The 21,197-nt window shown below is 41.2% G+C and overlaps 1 protein-coding gene across 26 annotated transcripts in view; it reads right to left on the bottom strand.

Annotated features, from left to right (window-relative positions):
* The window catches only part of LOC135250064 (protocadherin gamma-C5-like), a 232,254-nt gene that overhangs the window by 118,054 nt on the left and 93,003 nt on the right, over positions 1 to 21,197 (bottom strand). The window contains exon 1 of one of the 26 annotated variants that reach the window (XM_064325942.1): positions 17,910 to 20,598. The exons of 21 other annotated variants lie outside the window; for them this stretch is intronic. In XM_064325942.1, coding sequence (XP_064182012.1) covers positions 17,910 to 20,306 — 2,397 coding nt within the window. In that variant the 5' untranslated portion in view covers positions 20,307 to 20,598. Of the gene's footprint in view, positions 1 to 2,259; positions 5,770 to 11,192; positions 13,974 to 14,442; positions 17,849 to 17,909; positions 20,599 to 21,197 lie in introns of those variants that run through there. 4 more of the 26 variants (XM_064325906.1, XM_064325940.1, XM_064325916.1 and 1 more) reach the window with 4 other exon arrangements.

Below are 21,197 nucleotides of genomic sequence, written 5' to 3' on the forward strand. Positions count from 1 at the left end.
TTTACCTGCCCATTTTGCCCAGAGTCTAAATCTTTAACATTTAGAACTGCAATTGTTGTGCCAGGCAGTGCGTCTTCAGAAATATGATTCGTAGATGACGTCAGGGATATAATAGGTACATTATCGTTCACATCAATAATTTCAACAATAAGGGCACAGGAATCGGTCAGACTGCCGCGATCTTTAGCCTCGATGTTAATCTCATACTTATTGGCCTGTTCAAAGTCTATATGTCCTATGACAAAAATGTACCCACTTCTCTCGTCTATTTTAAACAATCCGTTATCGCTTAATGCAATGTGCCTAAAAGCGTACGTAACCTCCCCATTAACGCCTTTGTCAGCGTCAGTCGCGCTTACGTTTATCACCACGGTTCCATTAGGGGAATTCTCTGGGACAACAGCTCTGTACAATTTCCGAGTAAAAACGGGAGCATTATCGTTAGCATCGAGAACTTCAATATTTATTTTCATCACTCCAGACTTCTGTGGACTTCCCCCGTCCACTGCAGTCAATATCAGCAACAGCTCCTCTTGTTTTTCCCTGTCCAAAGGAGACTGCAGCATTATTTCTAAATACCTATTGCCATCAGGGCGGCTTTCATGCTTTAAAATAAAGTTATCAGTGGGCCTGAGACTATAGCCCTGTATGGTGTTTGTTCCAACGTCAGGATCGAAGGCACTGTCAAGTAAGAATCGCGCACCAGAGTGAGCAGATTCACTTATCTCTATTTTGACCTCATCTTTCGGAAAACTCGGGGAATGATCATTCACATCCATTATCTCTACAGTAACGCGGTACAACTGAATAGGGTTTTCAAGAATAATTTCAAAGCTGAAACTACAGGGAGATGTTTGTTTGCATAGAAGCTCCCGATCTATTCTCTCATTCACCGACAATATTCCTTTGTCTGCGTTAAGCTCCACGTACCGACTGCTGTCTCCGGCGATGATGCGAGCTCGTCCGCTCTGCAGCCTCTTAATGTCGATTCCTAAATCATCAGCGATATTGCCGACAACTGAGCCTTTCGCCATCTCCTCCGGAATTGAATATCGCACTTGACAATAAGCGTTACAAATGAAGAGAAGTAAAATCAGCAACAGTGCTCCCTGCTCTTTCACAACGCAGCTTTCATTGAAGGCCATTTCTGCCAATCAAAGTGATGTTCTTGGAAATATCAAACGTATAAACAAACAAGGAAAAGCATCGATCTGTACTTCCAGACGCTTAGGTTTGTATTCCAGTCGGCAAAATATATAGAAGACAATCAAGGACAAATACGCATATCCTCAGCTCTTCCTTTCCGCTCGCGCGCGCAGTCTGAAGTAATGCGACCTTTTCTTTACAGCGCAGTGATATGGGAGGTGCTCTAATATGTTCTAGTGCAGAATTTCGCCTTCTTAACCAACAGCGGCACTTACAGCTCAACACGAGAAAGACAACATTCAGTTTTACAGCGAGAGAGTATGTGGTGAACTGGGATTCGTGCAAAGCCTGGAATAGAACCAGCCCTAAATGCGACATGGTTCCGCTTCAACTGAAAGAACAATCCATACGAGGGGAAAATGTAGCTGCTCTGATGTTAAATACTGTTAAGTGAACGAATGGGCAAATAATTGAGAATATAAGCAAATTAATAAAGAGCAAACATCACTAAGAAGATTCAAACCGACTACTCACAACTTGGCGAACTATAGACACAATTCGAAGTTAACACTGTCTTTCTGCCTTCTTTGATCAATCCAATAAAATATGGCAACCGTAGTCATGATGATGATAACAATACTAATAATAATACTTATTATTATTATTATTAGTAGTATTATATTTAGATTAATAATAGTACAAATTTAATCAATGTACTTTTACATTTTAAATGTAAAAATAATAATAATAATAAGAATAATAACCCGCATCACTATTATTATTATTATTACATAAAATAATTAGTTAAAATGAATTTGCACTACTATTATTAACAATAATAATAATAATAATAAGTTGGAGTATAGCATACGGTTGCTGTCCATGGTAGGAGTGCTGAAATCGTGCGCGCAAAGTTTCGGTTTTGACAAAGAAAAAAACTATGCATTTAACAAATTATTGATAACATATATAATGCCTTACGAAATAAATTAATCAACCAAACGTCTGTAATCAACTCAAAAAATAAAGCAAAACAATACTGGCCATGTAATATTGTGGAAATGAAGGAAATGCATTCATTTAAAATATCCAAATGACAAAGAAAACCCTCACCTGTAGTGGTGAGTCCGGTTCGTCCAAGATGTTTGTTTCTTTCTGCATGCGCTGTATTGTATCCGTGGAGCTTTGGTCCACTATCAAAACACTTTGACTACAGGGTCTGGTGAACATACTGTCACTCTTTCTGGAGTCAGTGGTCCTGCACACCTCGTAATTATACACGTGCTGTAGAGTCCCGGTACCCCCAGTGTCTGCGTAACGGGGTGGGTAATACGGAATAATTGGCAGATTGGACTGATAGAATATGCGAGATTGTCTCCATCTGTAGACTTTTACAGATATTATAACAAGTAAAGATACAACAAAGAGAAAGGAAACTACAGCCAACGCCAATACTAAATAAAAAGTTAAGTTGTCATTATAATCCTTGTCTTGCGTAAAGTCATTGAATTCCGAGAGCACTTCTGGAAAGCTGTCCGCCACCGCAACGTTCACATTCACTGTGGCTGAGCGAGAGGGCTGCCCGTTGTCCTCCACAACAACAATAAGCTTTTGTTTTACAGCATCTTTATCGGTGACCTGGCGTAAAGTTCTTATCTCTCCGTTCTGTGAGCCCACTTCAAATAGTGCTCTGTCTGTTGCTTTCAGAAATTTATATGAGAGCCAGGCATTCTGTCCAGAGTCCACATCAACAGCAACAACTTTAGTCACGAGATATCCAACGTCTGCTGAACGAGGCACAATTTCAGCCACCAACGAGACACTAGTCTCCACTGGGTACAGAACCTGCGGCGCGTTATCGTTCTGGTCTTGGATCAAGATTTTAACTGACACATTACTGCTTAATGGAGGAGATCCTCCGTCTTGCGCTTTTACGCGGAACTGGAAATCCTTAATCTGCTCGTAGTCAAAAGAGCGCACTGCGTGGATGACTCCAGTGTCAGAGTTCACAGACACGTATGAGGAGACTGACAAGCCATTAATGATCGTTTCTTCGAGAATATACGAAACACGGGCATTTTGGTTCCAGTCTGCGTCAACTGCTTTCAGGGACAGTACAGAGAGACCAGGTTTGTTGTTTTCTTTAACATAAGCCCGATATGAACTCTTTTGAAAAATTGGAGAGTTATCATTCACATCTGATATCTTTAAAGTTAGAGTAAGATTACTCGACAAAGGTGGCACTCCTTCATCAGTGGCTGTAATAGTAATGCTATATTCAGGATCTCTTTCTCTGTCTAAAACATCATCAGTCATCAGTCTGTAGAACGCGTTGGATGACGCAGTCACTTTAAATGGAATATGTTCGTTGATTGTACAGTGAACAATGCCGTTGTTTCCAGAGTCTTGGTCTTTAACGTTTATCATAGCTAAGACTGTCCCTGGCTTTGCATCTTCAGGTATATCGCTGGAGTAAGACAGAATTGTGATAACCGGCGTATTGTCATTCATATCCGTGACATCAATAATTATTTTGCTGGAATCTACCAGATTACCTTCATCTTTAGCCAATATATTTATTTGATAGTGTTTGGCCTTTTCGTAATCAATTTCCCCTGTTACTCTAAGCTCTCCAGTTTTGGCATCTAAAATGAAGGGGCTTTCAATCCCATCTTTAGGACTTGAAAAGGAGTAAGTCAACAATCCATTTGATCCTTCATCGGCGTCTGATGCACTGACAGTGGTTACTAAGCTTCCTCTTTGCGCATTCTCAATAACACTAGCAGTATACACTGTTTGACTGAACACAGGTGGGTTATCATTGGCATCCAGAACAGCAATGTGTATTTTAACCGTGCCGGAAAACTGAGGATTTCCCCCGTCGAAAGCAGTCAGTAACAGAGAAATGTGATCTTGTCGTTCTCGATCGAGTGGTTTCTCTAGCATCATTTCTACATGTTTGGTGCCATCCGGTTGCGATTGCAACTTCAGAACGAAATTGTCGGTGGGTTTCAGCGCGTAGCTCTGCAGGGTATTTACACCAACATCGAGATCCACAGCGCTCTCTAGTACAAACCTCGCTCCCGGCAGAGCTGACTCACTTATTTCTAAATGTATCTCGTCGTTCGGGAATAATGGCACATTATCGTTGATATCTAAAATTTCCAATGAAACAGTATATAAGTCCATTGGGTTTTCAATAATCATCTGAAAATTCAAACTACAGGGCGAAATTTGTCCACATTGCTGCTCCCTGTCTATTCGTTCTTTCACAACCAATTCGCCCTTTTCCCGCAGTAGCTCGAGGTATTCAAATCCGTCTTCGGTGAAAATGCGAGCTCTGCCTGAAATTAGACGCGTAATATCCAGTCCCAAATCCTGCGCAATATCTCCGACTAACGAACCCTTCGGCATTTCTTCTGGTATAGAGTAGGAAACCTGGCTTCTCGTTTTGCGAATGCAGATAATTAAAACAAAGGAACACAATACTTGCCATATCATTGTTCTCTCCGAAATTTGACCCATGTTGCAAAAGCACAAATAACCTATGTCATTCCACAAACTGAGCCACAGACGAGCGTATATTCCAATTCAGTTGTATATCGCAGGTTATGTCCCAATTTTAGCAGCAACTGGCCACAAATGGGGTCATTTATTCTAACAGAATTTCCAATTTGCGACGTGTAATCCAAGGGCTGTGTACACTGCGAGATGTCCCCCCGTTTCTCTTTCACAGCGGAATATGGGTGGTGCTCCCGAGGCTGTATGAACACAGCTCGACCTCAAGGATCAACAGCGGCACCGTGAGTCAAAATGTAAAAAATGCAACTGCTTTTAAAAATAATCGACATATACTGTGGCCATTGACACAGTCGCCACCCAAGGACACCTACTAATATATATATGGCAAGACAACAAAGGTTTCGCGGTACAAGAATTTTCAACTTGCATCACCGTCACTGGCGAATAATATTAAACATGTAGGAATGCAACAAACCCGGTAAGAGCCATGGTGAATGTGTGTCAGAAAAGTATGGTGCACCAATATCCGGAGACGCCTTGACATATTTATTATAATGAGCCAGTGTGAGGGAAAAAAAAATAACAAAAATACACTGTTTATAGTAATTATAATATTATGTACAACAGCACGACGATTTTATGCTAATGAATTGAACCTGACAAGCTAAAAAAGCACACACATCTGTGACATGTTTCATTGTTTGCCATACATTCCTGGTCGTCATATGCGTACAGCATAGTCTCTATTTCTAGACGTCAACACTCTGATGACTCACCGGTACGTTACGTCACCTTTTCTGGATTCATTTATCTTGTACACATCTATTCAAGCTCTTCCATTCATTCATTAAAGCCAATATAGCAGGGCACTGAAAATACATCACTGCTCAATGAGTTACCACAAAACATTATTATTTTTTCCCCAATCTGAGTACAGCCTACAATGAACAATATGCAAGCCTGCAATTGGATAAACAGAACTGAAGCTAGACCAGATGTAGAAATAAGTTGATTGTCAAACTATCTGCAGGATATTTCCAATGAACGGATATGTCATGTTATGAAACATGAAAATAACCTACTACGGTCAACAGGCAATAGACGCAATACACTGCAGTATGTAAGTATTTGGACAGTGACACAATTTCTGTTGTTTTGGCTCTTTACTCCAGCACACTGTATTTGAAATGAAACAATAAATATGAGGTTAAAGTCCAGGCTATCTGTTTTACTTTGCGGGTATTTACATGCATACCGGATTATCAATTTTTATGCAAACTGGAGGGAATTGTAGTCCCACTCTATTTTTTGAGACCAAAAGTAGTTGGACAATTGGCTCCTCCATTGTTTCTTGGTCAGATGTGTGTTGTTGCATCATTAGTTCTCGCACAAGGCAGCTAACAAAAAGGCTAGAGTTATTTGTAGATGTGGAATTTGCATTTGCAAAGTCTATTGCTGTTGTCACTCAATATAAGGAGCAAAGAGGTGTCAATGCCAGTAAAGCAGGTCATCATGACATGCAGAAATCTCAATATACTGATAAGAGACATAGAAAAAACATTAGGTGTGTCAAAATCAACTGTCTGATACATTATCAAGAAGCACAAATGCACAGGTGAGCTCAGCAATAGCAAACAACCTGGTAGAAAATAATTGTGTAATTGTGAAGAAAACTCCCTTTTCAACTGTTGAACAGATTGAGAACACTCTCCAGCATGTAGGCATAGGTGTGTAAAAGACTAAGAGAAGACTACATCAGCATAACCTCAGAGGGTTCACAGTAAAATGCTAATCTCTGGTAAGCTTCAAGAACATAACAACCAGGTTATATTTTGCTATAAAATTTTTTTTTAAAAAGTACATTAAAAACTATTCTGGAACAAATTCGTATGGACAGATGAGATGAGTATTAGAGTATTAACATGTACCAAAGTAATGGAAATAGAAAAGTATGAAGAACGGAACTGCTCGTGATACAAAGCAAACCCCCCCCCTATCTTTGAAACCTAGCAGACATACTGTTATGGCTTGCACATGTTACATGTATATCAGCCACTGGAATGACTCACTTGTATTTACTGATGATGGCAGCCGCAGGATGAATTCTGAAGAGTACTGAAACATCGTACCTGCTCAGATCCAACCAAATGTCTCCAAGCTCATTGGATGGTGCTTCACCTTGCAACAGGACAATATCCCCAAACACACTGACAAAGCAACCTAGGAGTTTTTCAGGGCGATCAAGTAGAATGTTCCGGACTGGCAAAGTCAATCACCCAACCTGAATCCAACTGAAGATGTGATTCACAAGCTGAAGATGAGACTGAAGGCAAAAATTCACTGAAACATGAACTAAAGATGGCTGCAGTAAAGGCCCGGAAAAGGATCATGAGGGAAGTTACCCAGTGCCCTGTGATGTCTATGGATTGCAGACGTAAAGCAATAACAAAGGATCTGCAATGAAATGCTAAATATGATGACTTTAAGATTGCGTTAATTTGTCAAATTATTTTTGTCCCCTAAAATAGGATACCAAGTATAGAAATGGCCTCAATTCCTGCACGGATCACTGGATATATGAATACCCATAAATTCTGGACTTTAGCCTCATATTTGTTGTTCCATTATGAATCTAGTGTGCTGGAGTAAGAGCCAAAACAACTATTTTGTCACTGTCCAAATACTTATGGACTCAACTGCATATCAACGTGATGTCATATCCACACATGTCAGAAAAGCAATATGCGATGTAAATAAGAGCTTAGGGTGCACAGTTTCAACATTGTTTTTTCGGAACCTGTTAGAAAACTTACCTTGTGGCTTAAGGTCTCCTCTACAATGTCCGTCCGCTGATGGGGCATTGTATCTATTCCACTTAAGTCATCATGACTAATGGGACCGAGGTACTTAATGTCACTTTTTCTGGAGTCAGTAGTTCTGCACACCTCGTAATTGAACACGTGTGGTAGAGTTCCTGTACCCCCAACATCTGCGTAACGGGGTGGATAGTATGGAATAATTGGCAGAGAGGACTGATAGAAGATGCGAGATTGTCTCCATCTGTAGACTTTAATTGAGATTATAACTACCAATGATGAAATGAAGAGGAAGGAAACTACAGCCAAGGCCAATACTAAATAAAAAGTAAGACTGTCATTGTAATCCTTCTCGTGCGTAAATTCTGTAAATTCGGAGAGCACTTCCGGGAAGCTGTCGGCCATCGCCACGTTCACATTGACTGTAGCTGAGCGAGGGGGATGCCCGTTGTCCTCCACTACAACACTAAGTCTTTGTTTCACAGCATCTTTGTCAGTAACCTGACGTAAAGTTCTTATTTCTCCGTTCTGTAAACCAACTTCAAACAGCGCTCTGTCTGTAGCTTTCAGCAGTTTATATGAGAGCCAGGCATTCTGTCCGGAATCCACATCAACAGCGACCACTTTAGTGACAAGATATCCAACGTCCGCTGAACGAGGCACCATTTCAGCCACCAGTGAGATCCCAGTCTGTACCGGGTATAGAATCTGAGGTGCGTTATCATTCTGGTCTTGAATGGAAACAGTGACGGTAACATTACTTGTCAAAGGGGGTGAGCCTCCGTCCTGTGCTTTCACTAGAAATCTGAACTGCTTCACCTGCTCGTAATCAAAAGATCGTGCTGCATAAATAACTCCGGTTTCCGAGTTAATTGAGAAATAAGAAGATATCGGGGTTCCACTGATATGTGTTTCTTCTATGATATACGATACTCGAGCATTCTGATTCCAGTCGGAGTCCATAGCCGTCACTGTAAATATAGACAGTCCAGGAGAATTATTTTCCATGACATAAGTAAAATATGCGCCCTGTCCAAACACGGGAGCATTGTCATTTACATCGGACACCTTAAGATGTAAGGTTCTGGTACTAGAAATGGGAGGCGAACCGGAGTCAGTCGCAGTTATTGTAATATTGTATTCTGGCACGGTTTCTCGATCAAAGGCGGCGTTGCTGACCAATGTGTAATAATTGGTTAGCGAAGATTTAATCTCGAAAGGGATATTGCCTTCAATCGAACACATTACCCGACCATTCCCCTCGGAATCTGAGTCTTTGACATTTATAATTGCAATTGTAGTGCCCAGAGGAGCGTCTTCAGACACCGGGCTAGAGAATGACATGATATTTATCACAGGAGCATTATCATTTACGTCGAGGACTTCAACAACAACCTTACAGGAATCTACTAGACCACCTTGATCTTTGGCTTCGATTCTGATTTCGTATTTTTTTATTTTTTCGTAGTCAATTTGTCCTACAACGGAGATCGCACCAGTACTTTCGTTTAGATCGAACATACCCACATTCCCCTTAAGATTTAAAAATGAATATGTTATTAATCCATTTAAATCGCTATCTGCATCACTGGCATTTACCGTTGTGATGTATGTGCCCTTCGACGCGTTTTCAAGCACAGTCGCTCTATACACCGACTGGTTAAAAACGGGTGCATTGTCATTAGCATCTAAAACGGTAACATCTATATTCACTGTACCGGATTTCTGCGGATCGCCGCCATCCACAGCCACTAACTTTAGGGAAAGACGAGGTTGCTCTCTCCGTCTAAAGGCTTCTGAGGACCATTTCTGCGTTCTTAACCCCATCTGGATTCGCGTGCTGCTTCAGAATAAAATTATCCGTCGGTGTTAAAATATAATTCTGAAGAGAGTTTACTCCAACGTCAGGGTCCTCTGCGCTCCCCAAGAGGAAGTGCGCACCCAACGCAGCCGATTCGCTTATTTCAAATCGAATTTCATTTTTCGGAAACGTCGGAGAATTGTCGTTTACATCCAAAATTTCAACAGTGACACGGTGCAGTTCCATCGGATTTTCAAGAATGATTTCGAAACTGAAGCTACATGGCGAAATCTCGCCACAAAGCTGCTCCCGGTCTATCCTCTCACCGACAACCAACACCCCTTTGTCTGTCCTTAGCTCTGCGTATTGAATGCTGTCTCCAGTAACGATACGTGCCCGACCTACCTGCAATCTTTTCGCATCTAAGCCCAGGTCCTGAGCTATATTACCAATAAATGACCCCTTCCTCTGTTCCTCTGGAATAGAATAACGAATCTGTCCGCTTGCGGGACTGAAGTACATAACGTATATGAGCAGTACTTGCCATTTTAGTGTCGAGAAAAATTTCCACCTCATGTTTTTGTACAATAAATCCTCTTCTTTCCGTGATCAGTCGAGAATTCTACCTTGCATATATCCTCGCTCGGTTGGATTAATCACAACGACGCTAACTAATGCTACTATTTAAAAAAACCAGACCAAGTTAGACCTGCGCGAGGTGTTCGAAGAAACTACGCTCGTGGAGCCCTTTGAGTCTCTATGCCCTGGTTCTCCTTACAGAGACAGTAATATGGGAGGGCCCTCTGCTGATAGCACAACTAATTATTGATTCCACCGACCAACAGCGACACTCACAGTCGAAACACAGAACAAAATTAAGATAAAAAAATAATAAAAGGCAACAACAAAATATTATTTTTTATAATAATATACAAATAATGTCTAACATTCCGCATAAGTACAACATTAATAATAAAGATTATTATTTTCAGCATTTTCAGCATTCATTTGGCAAATGAATGTTCAAAGCCGAAATGTGGATAACTAAAAGAATGCAAACTTCAGCAAATGCAAGGTTAATAATTATGACGTTCGATAATTATCAACATGTTTTGTTCAGGGTGAAAAATTCTTAAATTGGTAGTCATAAAGCTTGTAGAACAAGTCAATTGCGTCAGCTTAACTAAGGAAATGCTGTCCATGACAATGGTGCTGAATCTGAGAGCTGCTCTTTTCAACTCACTGTGTTAATTCAATAACGGTTACAGTATAAGCTAAAGAACACTTCCTACGAAAGACATCATTGAACAACATATATAAAGTTGTGAAACTGATTTCTCGGCTAAATAAATACTTATTAAATCAAAGAAAAGTGGTGCACCATTAAGGAAACTGTAAGATAAACGATAAAAAAGAAGAAAAAAACATGGTAGCGTTGACAGTTTCAAAAATAGCACAAGACTGCTGAGGCGCTATAGGTATAGCACAAGAATGCTAGGCGGAAATGCAGTTTAATTGTTAAGGAAATGCAGAGTAAAATGTCCAGTGCTAATTAAACTTTGATAGTGTCAATTCAACCCTTTACAGATAACATTTGGTCCCACATTCCAGAGTGTGTGGGTTTTGTAACTCAAATATTGTGGATTCAATTTACAGGACAGTGCCGCTGTTCCTTTGAGCAAGGTAGTTAACCAGAAAATAACCAGCTATATGAATTAACTGCATGCAAACGTGTAAAAGATCTATGCAAGTCGCTGTGGCTAAGAGCGTGTGCTCAATGTAGAAATGTAATATAAAAATGAATATTAGAAAACTGCATTTACAAATGATGTAGATTCGTTCATTCTATAAGTTAAAAAATCGTTAATTCCACTTCAAAAATCAAAATGAGAAAGACACAATCTCACCTGCAGCGGTGATTCTGGCTCGTCCAAGATGTTTGTCTCTTTCGGCACCCGCTGCAAGGTTTCTGAAGAGCTGGGATCCACTATTAAAACGCTCTGACTGCAGGGTCTGATGAACTTACAGTCACTCTTTCTGGAATCTGTGGTCCTGCACACCTCGTAATTGTACATGTGCTGTAGAGTTCCTGTACCTCCAGCGTCTGCGTAACTGGGTGGATAATACGGAATAACTGGCAGATTGGATTGATAGAAGATGCGCGACTGTCTCCATCTGTAGACTTTTACTGATATTATTGCCACCAAAGATGAAACGAAGAGGAAGGAAACTACAGCCAATGCCAATATTAAATAAAACGTTAAGTTGTCGTTGTAGTCCTTTTCGTGCGTAAATTCAGTAAATTCAGAGAGCACCTCCGGGAAGCTATCCGCCACCACCACGTTCACATTGACTGTGGCTGAGCGAGAGGGCTGCCCGTTGTCCTCCACTACAACAGAAAGCCTATGTTTCACCGCATCTTTATCAGTGACCTGGCGTGAAGTTCTTATTTCACCATTCTGCAGGCCCACTTCAAACAACGCCCTGTCTGCCACTTTCATTATTTTATATGAGAGCCAGGCGTTCTGTCCAGAGTCCACATCAACAGCGACTACTTTGGTGACAAGATAACCAACATCTGCTGAACGAGGCACCATTTCAGCCACCAGAGAAACGCCAGTTTGCATTGGGTAAAGAATCTGAGGACTGTTGTCATTCTGGTCTTGGATAAAGATGTTTACTGTTACATTACTATGTAATGGAGGAGAGCCACCATCTTGCGCCTTGACAATGAGTTTAAACTGTTTCATTTGCTCATAATCAAACGATCTGACTGCGTATATAACTCCACTGTCCGACTTCACAGAAACATATGCAGAGATCGGTGCTCCCGCCACATCAGTTTCTTCTAATATGTAGGATATTCTGGCATTCTGATTCCAGTCAGAATCATGAGCTTTCACGGTACATAAAGACACGCCGGGGGAATTGTTTTCGGCAATATAGGAGGTGTAGATGTCCTGATGAAATGTTGGAGCATTGTCATTCACATCTGATACTTTAAGGTTCAACATTTTTGAAGTTGAAAGAGGTGGTGAGCCCAGGTCAGTTGCAACTATTGTGATATTATATTCACCAATTTTTTCACGATCAAGACCGGCATCAGATACCAAAGTGTAATAATTTCTTAAAGACGATTTTACCTTGAAGGGGGTGTTTTGGTTAATTGAACAGCTGATCTGGCCATTTTCACCAGAATCAACGTCTTTGACATTAAAAATGACTATCGTAGTTCCGGGAGGAGAATCTTCCGGTATTGGGCTGGAGAATGACATGATATTTATTACAGGAGCGTTGTCATTGACATCGACTACTTCCACGACAACTTTGCTGGAATCGGTTAGACCACCTTGATCTTTGGCTTCGATTCTAATTTCGTATTTTTTTATCTTTTCATAATCTAATTGTCCTGAAACTGATATAGTGCCAGTGTTTTCACTGAGGCTGAAAATGTCTGCCACATTCCCATTCAGGTTTGAAAATGAATAGGTTATTAAACCGTTTGACCCACTATCTGCATCACTCGCATTTACAGTTGTGATATACGTGCCTTCTGAAGCATTTTCCAAAACAGTCGCTCGGTACACCGACTGGTTAAATACCGGGGGGTTGTCATTGGCGTCAAGCACAGTCAGTTCGATATTCACTGTTCCAGATTTCTGAGGATTGCCGCCATCCACGGCTATTAATTTTAGAGAAAGGCGTGGCTGTTCTTCTCTGTCTAAGGGTTTCTGAAGGACCATTTCTGCATATTTAATCCCATCTGGATTTTCGTGCTGCTTCAGAATGAAATTGTCATTCGGTGTTAAAATATAATTTTGAAGAGAGTTTACACCAACATCAGAGTCAACCGCGCTACCTAAAACAAAACGCGCACCCGACGCAGCCAATTCGCTTATTTCAAGTTTAATTTCATTCTTTTGAAAAACCGGAGCATTGTCGTTTACATCAAGAATTTCTACAGTAACGTGATGCAGTTCCATTGGATTCTCAAGGATAATTTCGAAACTGAAGCTACAAGGAGAAACCTCTCCACAGAGTTCCTCCCTGTCTATTCTTTCTTTTACAACCAAAACCCCTTTGTCTGTCTTTAGCTCTGCGTACTGATCGCTGTCCCCGGTCACGATACTGGCCCGACCTGACTGCAGTCTTTTTAGCTCCAATCCGAGGTCTTGGGCGATATTGCCTATTAGTGATCCCTTTTTCATTTCCTCTGGAATAGAATAGCGAATCTGTCCATAAGCAGCACGTCCAATACACGAAAGCAATAATATCAGTACTTGCCATCGAAGTCTCGTACACTTCTGCAATCCGTAAATATCCGCATGAGCCAAAGCTGTATTTCCCATATTCCTGTTCCAGGCTTTAACCACAGCAAATAAAATAAAATCAAATTCAAATAAATGCGATGAAAAGATAAATTCTGGACTGTATCTCCATCAACCACACGTAACAGAAATCCAAGCGCTATTTCGACTGTGAGTCTGTCTGACCAGCTCTAAGTATCCGTTTCTGTCAACACGGAGATATGGGAGGTCCTTCGGAAGACTACCTCATAAATTCACTGCACTATTCAACAGCGGCACTCAGAGTTCAACTCCAGAAGGACATGCGTGACGGTGTACTAAAATAAAATTCCAAACGACTTATTTTTCGTCTAATAATAATAGTAATGATCAATATAGGGCGATACAGCACAAAGTGCTTACATACAATTAAAAGAACTTGGTTAAAATGATCAGGAGCTAAAAAAAAAAACACAAGGAACAGAAACAATAAAACAAAACAAGAAAAATAATTTACCCGGGCACTATAAATTACTCAGCCTTGTTTGCGGTGTAGATAATCAACGCAAATCCTTTAACTGATTAAACCCTTAAATGCTTGTGATAATGCTTAGCAGTTAAGAATACGACGAATTTCCTCACGAAATTGGAACAATAATCAAGGTTTATGCATCATTTAAAATATGACAAAGCGAGCAATTAAACATATAAAGCTTCACCAACACATCAGCATATTGGAGGTTTTATATACAATGCAATGTATGTTTACTGTGTGCACCCATGTTAAGTTACGTAAGCCTAAATGGGACAAAAAGTCCGTCCATAAAATATACCCATGGAAGTAAATAAATCCTTTAAAAAATTATCTCACCTGTAATGGCGAGTCCGGCTCGTCCAGGATGTTTGTCTCTTTCTGCACGCGCTGCATTGTCTCTGCACCGCTGGGGTCCACTGATAAAACGCTCTGACTACAGGGTCTCATAAACTTACAGTCACTCTTTCTAGAGTCAGTCGTTCTGCACACTTCGTAATTGTACACGTGCTGTAGAGTTCCTGCGCTTCCAACCGAGTCTGCGTAACGGGGTGGATAATACGGGATAACTGGTAGATTGGATTGATAGAAGATGCGGGATTGTCGCCATCTGTAGATTTTTACTGATATTATTACAACTAAGGATGAAATAAAGAGGAAGGAAACAACAGCCAAGGCCATGACTAAATAAAAAGTGAGGTTGTCGTTGTAATTCCTGTCCTGCGTAAAGTCCGTGAATTCAGACAACACTTCTGGGAATCTATCCGCCAGTGCCACGTTCACATTCACTGTAGCCGAGAGAGAGGGCCGCCCGTTATCCTCCACTACAACAGTAAGTCTTTGTTTCACAGCATCTTTGTCAGTGACCTGACGTAAAGTTCTTATTTCTCCATTCTGTGAGCCCACTTCAAACAGCGCTCTGTCTGTAGCTTTCAGCAGTTTATATGAGAGCCAGGCATTCTGTCCGGAATCCACATCAACAGCGACAACTTTAGTGACAATGAAGCCAACCTCTGCTGAAGGAGGCACAATTTCAGCTGAGACAGCAGTCTGTACCGGGTAGAGAATCTGAGGGGCGTTATCGTTTTGGTCTTGGATAATGATTGCAACCGTCACGTTACTGCTCAGTGGAGGCGAGCCTCCGTCTTGCGCTTTTACGCGGAACTGGAAACCCTTTATCTGCTCGTAGTCGAAAGAACGCACGGCATGGATTGCTCCGCTCTCTGAATTCACAGAAATGAAGGATGACACCGGAATTCCACCTACCACAGACTCTACTAGGAAGTAGGATATGCGAGCATTCTGATTCCAATCAGAATCACGCGCTCGCACAGAAAATACAGACAACCCTGGCACATTGTTTTCCATCACGTGGGCAGCGTAGGAGCTGTGCTCAAAAACAGGCGCATTATCGTTCACATCTGATATTTTCAGAGTGATGGTTTTGTTGCTGGAAAGCGGAGGTGTCCCTTTATCCACAGCTGTAAATGTGATATTATATTCACCATTGCGCTCCCTGTCCAACGCGCCCTCAGTCAGAAGAGTATAATAGTTTTTTAAAGTAGACTTAATTGTAAATGGGACGTTTGTATTGATTGAACAGTCTATTTGTCCATTCATACCCGAATCTGGATCTTTGACATTAACAATGGCTACAGTCGTGCCGCTCACAGAGTCTTCTGAGATAGGACTGGAGAACGAGGTAACCGCTAGCATAGGGGCATTGTCGTTGACATCAATAACTTCAATAATTACTTTTGCTGAATCCATAAGCCCCCCTTGGTCTTTCGCTTGTATGTTGAGCTCATATTGTTTGTTCTTTTCATAATCAATGTGTCCCATCACTGTTATTGCGCCGTTGTTCTGGTCTATTGAAAATAGTTCTGCAATCTCAGATGAAATGCGAGCGAAATGATACGTCACGTGACCGTACAAACCATCGTCTGCGTCCGCTGCACTCACAGCCGTTACCAGAGTGCCTTGGTGTGCGTTTTCAATGACCTCTGCTTTATATACAGACTGTGTAAAAACTGGTATGTTGTCGTTAAAATCAAGAACCAAAATGATTATTCTAACCGTGCCAGACCTCTGCGGCTCGCCGCCATCCACTGCAGTCAGTGTTAGTACCAGGCTATCCTCTTTCTCTCGGTCTAAAGGCGTGTGCAGAAACATTTCCACGTATTTACTGCCATCTGGGCTGGTCTGGATTTTAATACTGAAATGACTGGTTGGGTTTAATGTATAGCTCTGCAGCGCATTGATGCCGACATCGGGATCTGTGGCGCTCTCTTGTAAAATGCGAGAACCCGGTAGAGCGGATTCAAAAATTTCTAATTTAATCTCATTCTCAGTAAAGCGCGGAGCGTTGTCATTCACATCTAGTATTTCCACCACAACACTGTGCAGCTGCATCGGATTCGACATTATCATTTCAAAGCTTAAACTACACGGGGTCGTTTGCCCGCATAGCTGTTCTCTGTCTATCCTCTCTCTGACAACCAGAATCCCTTTGTCTAAATGTAGTTCAATGTACTCACTGCTGTCGCTGCTTACAATTCGTGCACTGCCGGATTTCATTCTTTTCGGGTCGATTCCCAAATCCTGAGCTATGTTACCCACAAACGAACCCTTTTTCGACTCCTCGGGGATAGAATATCGAATCTGCCCAAAAACAATCTCGACGAGGCACAAAACCAGAAAGAACTGATTTGGAAAAAAACGAACAATCCGTGTGCTTGAGAAGGCACTCTGCCCTCTGCCATCTCTCTTTAGCCGTATACCCGAACTAAACATGGTAAACGGCGAAATCTGTATCCAAATTCGGACTGATCGACTAATAAGAATTATATTTGGCTTCGTATTCCATGCAAACAGGTCACACTGCGTGATACTACTCACAAAGCGATGACGGCCGAGGAAGTGGCCCGAGCCTCCCTGCCTCTGAATCACATGCAAGGCAAAGAGATGGGCGGTGCAAGACTATTCAACTTCCAGAGCTTTCCTGATCAACAGCGGCACTTAGAGTACAATGTACGCAATGCACACAATGAGTCTAGTAAGAACTAATAAAAATAAAAAACACATCTCTTAAAGGCATTTTTCTCTCCGATTTAGTGCTCTATTCGGCCATTACGCACTCAATTTTAGTCTGAGCGCAGCCTAAATATCCAGATATAAGTCTGTGACTTGTACTGTATAGTATCTCTTAATTGTTCATAGGGTTTTTGGTTTTAACTCCAGTGCGATATGCTGAGAACCGACTCCAGCCCCATCGCGTTAACCAGCAACGGCACACAGAGAAATTAAGTGGAATTACATCTCTAAAAAAATGCCATATCCATTCTTAATTGGAGTTGACTATTATTATACATTCACACTTTTATTCTACAATATCGATTACGCAAGCACTTGCATCCTAAAAAATATTCATTTATGTTCAATGCATGGTTTAAGTGTTGACCGCAGAGGTCGCAATTGTTTAATTTAATGCTAGATGCATTCAATAATTTGAAAATAACGTTGTTTTACATTTTATAACTTTAGAACGTTTACATCCAATGCATAGTCGAAATGTAAATGTCGCGTTATCACAGGAGAAAGGTGCACGAGGATGCACAAATAACCGAATATATATTTAATATAAACTGTCAATACAAACCTTGATCAAACACCCACTATCACACTAATATGTTTCAGGACCATTTAACATACATGTAAAAAAAAATCATTATTTGAAAGAATATTCGGCAGCACATTTAAAAAAACCATATTCATTCATTCATTCATAAAGCAGTAGTAACACTCACCAGCGTTGAAGATGCTCCGGTTGGAGACTGCTCCTTTTGAACATGCGGCATTGTCTCCATATCATTTATGTCAACACTCATGAGGCTTTGACTCATGGGTCTCAGGTACTTAATGTCACTCTTTCTGGAGTCAGTGGTTCTGCACACCTCGTAATTGAACACGTGCGGTAGAGTTCCTGTACCCCCAACGTCTGCGTAACGGGGTGGATAATAAGGAATAACAGGGAGATTGGACTGATAGAAGATGCGAGATTGTCTCCATCGGTACACTTTTATCGATATTATGACGACTAGAGATGAAATGAAAAGGAAGGAAACTACTGACAAAGCCAAAACTAAATAGAAAGTCAAGTCTCCATTGTAATCCTTCTCGTGCGTAAATTCTGTAAATTCGGAGAGCACTTCCGGGAAGCTGTCGGCCACCGCCACGTTCACATTGACTGTAGCTGAGCGTGGGGGTTGCCCGTTGTCCTCCACTACAACAGTAAGTCTTTGTTTCACAGCATCTTTGTCAGTGACCTGACGTAAAGTTCTTATTTCTCCGTTCTGTAAACCAACTTCAAACAGCGCTCTGTCTGTAGCTTTCAGCAGTTTATATGAGAGCCAGGCATTCTGTCCGGAATCCACATCAACAGCGACCACTTTAGTAACAAGATATCCAACATCTGCTGAACGAGGCACCATCTCAGCCACCAGTGAGACCCCAGTCTGTACCGGATATAGAATCTGAGGTGCGTTATCATTCTGATCTTGAATGAAAACTGTGACGGTAACATTACTTGTCAAAGGGGGTGAGCCTCCGTCCTGTGCTTTCACTAGAAATCTGAACTGCTTCACTTGCTCGTAATCAAAAGATCGTACTGCATAAATAACTCCGGTTTCCGAGTTAATAGAGAAATAAGAAGCTATCGGGGTTCCACTGATATGTGTTTCTTCTATGATATAAGATATTCGAGCATTCTGATTCCAGTCGGAGTCCATGGCCGTCACTGTAAATATAGACAGTCCAGGAGAATTATTTTCCATGACATAAGTAAAATATGCGCCCTGTCCAAAGACGGGAGCATTGTCATTTACATCGGACACCTTAAGATGTAAGGTTCTGGTACTCGAGATAGGAGGCGAACCGGAGTCAGTCGCAGTTACTGTAATATTATATTCTGGCACGGTTTCCCGATCAAAGGCGGCGTTGCTGACCAATGTGTAATAATTGGTTAGTGAAGATTTAATCTCAAAAGGGAGATTACCGTCAATAGAGCACGTTACTCGACCATTCCCTTCGGAATCTGAGTCTTTGGCATTTATAATTGCAATCGTAGTGCCCAGAGGAGCGTCTTCAGACACCGGACTAGAGAATGACATTATATTTATCACAGGAGCATTATCATTTACGTCGATGACTTCAACAACAACCTTACTGGAATCTGCTAGACCACCTTGATCTTTGGCTTCGATTCTAATTTCGTATTTTTTTATTTTTTCGTAGTCGATTTGTCCTGCAACTGAGATCACACCAGTGCTTTCGTTTAGATCGAATATGGCCATATTCCCCTTAAGGTTTGAAAACGAATATGTTAGTAATCCATTTAAACCGCTATCGGCGTCACTGGCATTTACCGTTGTGATATATGTGCCCTTTGACGCGTTTTCAAGCACAGTCGCTCTATACACCGACTGGTTAAAAACGGGTGCATTGTCATTAGCATCTAAAACGGTAACCTCTATATTCACTGTACCCGATTTCGGTGGATCGCCGCCATCCACTGCCACTAACTTTAGGGAAAGACGAGGTTGCTCCTCTCGGTCTAAAGGCTTCTGAAGGACCATTTCTGCGTGCTTAACCCCATCTGGATTCGCGTGCTGCTTCAGAATAAAATTATCCGTCGGTGTTAAAATATAATTCTGAAGAGAGTTTACTCCAACGTCAGGATCTTCTGCGCTCCCCAAGAGGAAGCGCGCACCCAACGCAGCCGATTCGCTTATTTCTAATTGAATTTCATTACTCGGAAACGTCGGAGCATTGTCGTTTACATCCAAAATTTCAACAGTGACACGGTGCAGTTCCATTGGATTTTCAAGAATGATTTCGAAACTGAAGCTACATGGCGAAATCTCGCCACAAAGCTGCTCTCGGTCTATCCTCTCGCCGACAATCAACACTCCTTTGTCTGTCATTAGTTCTGCGTATTGAATGCTGTCTCCAGTAACGATACGCGCCCGACCTACCTGCAATCTTTTCACATCTAAGCCCAGGTCCTGAGCGATATTACCAATAAATGACCCCTTCCTCTGTTCCTCTGGAATAGAATAACGAATCTGTCCGCTTGCGGGACTGAAATACATAACGTATACGAGCAGTACTTGCCATTTTAGTGTCGAACAAAATTTCCACCTCATGTTTTTGTACAAAGAATCCTCTTCTTTCCGTGATCTGTCGAGAATTCTACCTTGCAGATATCCTCGCCGCGGTTGGATTGATCACAGCGACACTAAGTAATGTTAATATTTTAAAAACCCACACCAAATTAGACCTGCGCGAGGTGTTCGAAGAAACTACGGTCGTGGAGCCCTTCGAGTCTCTATGCCCTGGTTCTCCTTACAGAGACAGTAATATGGGAGGGCCCTCTGCTGATAGCACAACAAATTATTGATTCCACCGACCAACAGCGACACTCACAGTCGAAAGACAGAACAATAATAAGATAATACAAATAATAAAATGCAACAATATAATTTTATATTAATATACAAATAATGTCTAACATTCCGCATAAGTACAGCATTCATTATAGAGATTATTAGTTTCAGCATTGTATTTGGCAAATTAATGTTCAATGCCGATGTGGATAACTAAAGGAATGCAAACTTCAGAAAATGAAACGTTAATAATTATGACGTTCCATAATTATCAACATGTTTTGTGCAGGCTGCAAAATGCTTAAATTGGTAGTCATAAAGCTTGCAGAACAAGTCAATTGCGTCAACTGAACTAAGGAATTGCTGTCCATGACAATGGTGCTGAATCTGAGAGCTGCTCTTTTCAACTCACCGTGTTCATTCAATAACGGTACGTTACAGTATAGACTAAACAAAACTTCCTACGAAAGACATCATTGAACAACATATATAAAGTTGTGAAACTGATTTCTCGGCTAAATAAATACTTATTAAATCAAAGAAAAGTTTACCATTAAGGAAACTGCAAGATAAACGATAAAAAATAAGAAAAAAACATGGTAGCGTTGACAGTTTCAAAAATACCACAAGACTGCCAAGGCGCTATAGGTA

The sequence above is a fragment of the Anguilla rostrata genome, chromosome 3 (assembly GCF_018555375.3).
Source record: "Anguilla rostrata isolate EN2019 chromosome 3, ASM1855537v3, whole genome shotgun sequence".
Taxonomy (NCBI): domain Eukaryota; kingdom Metazoa; phylum Chordata; class Actinopteri; order Anguilliformes; family Anguillidae; genus Anguilla; species Anguilla rostrata.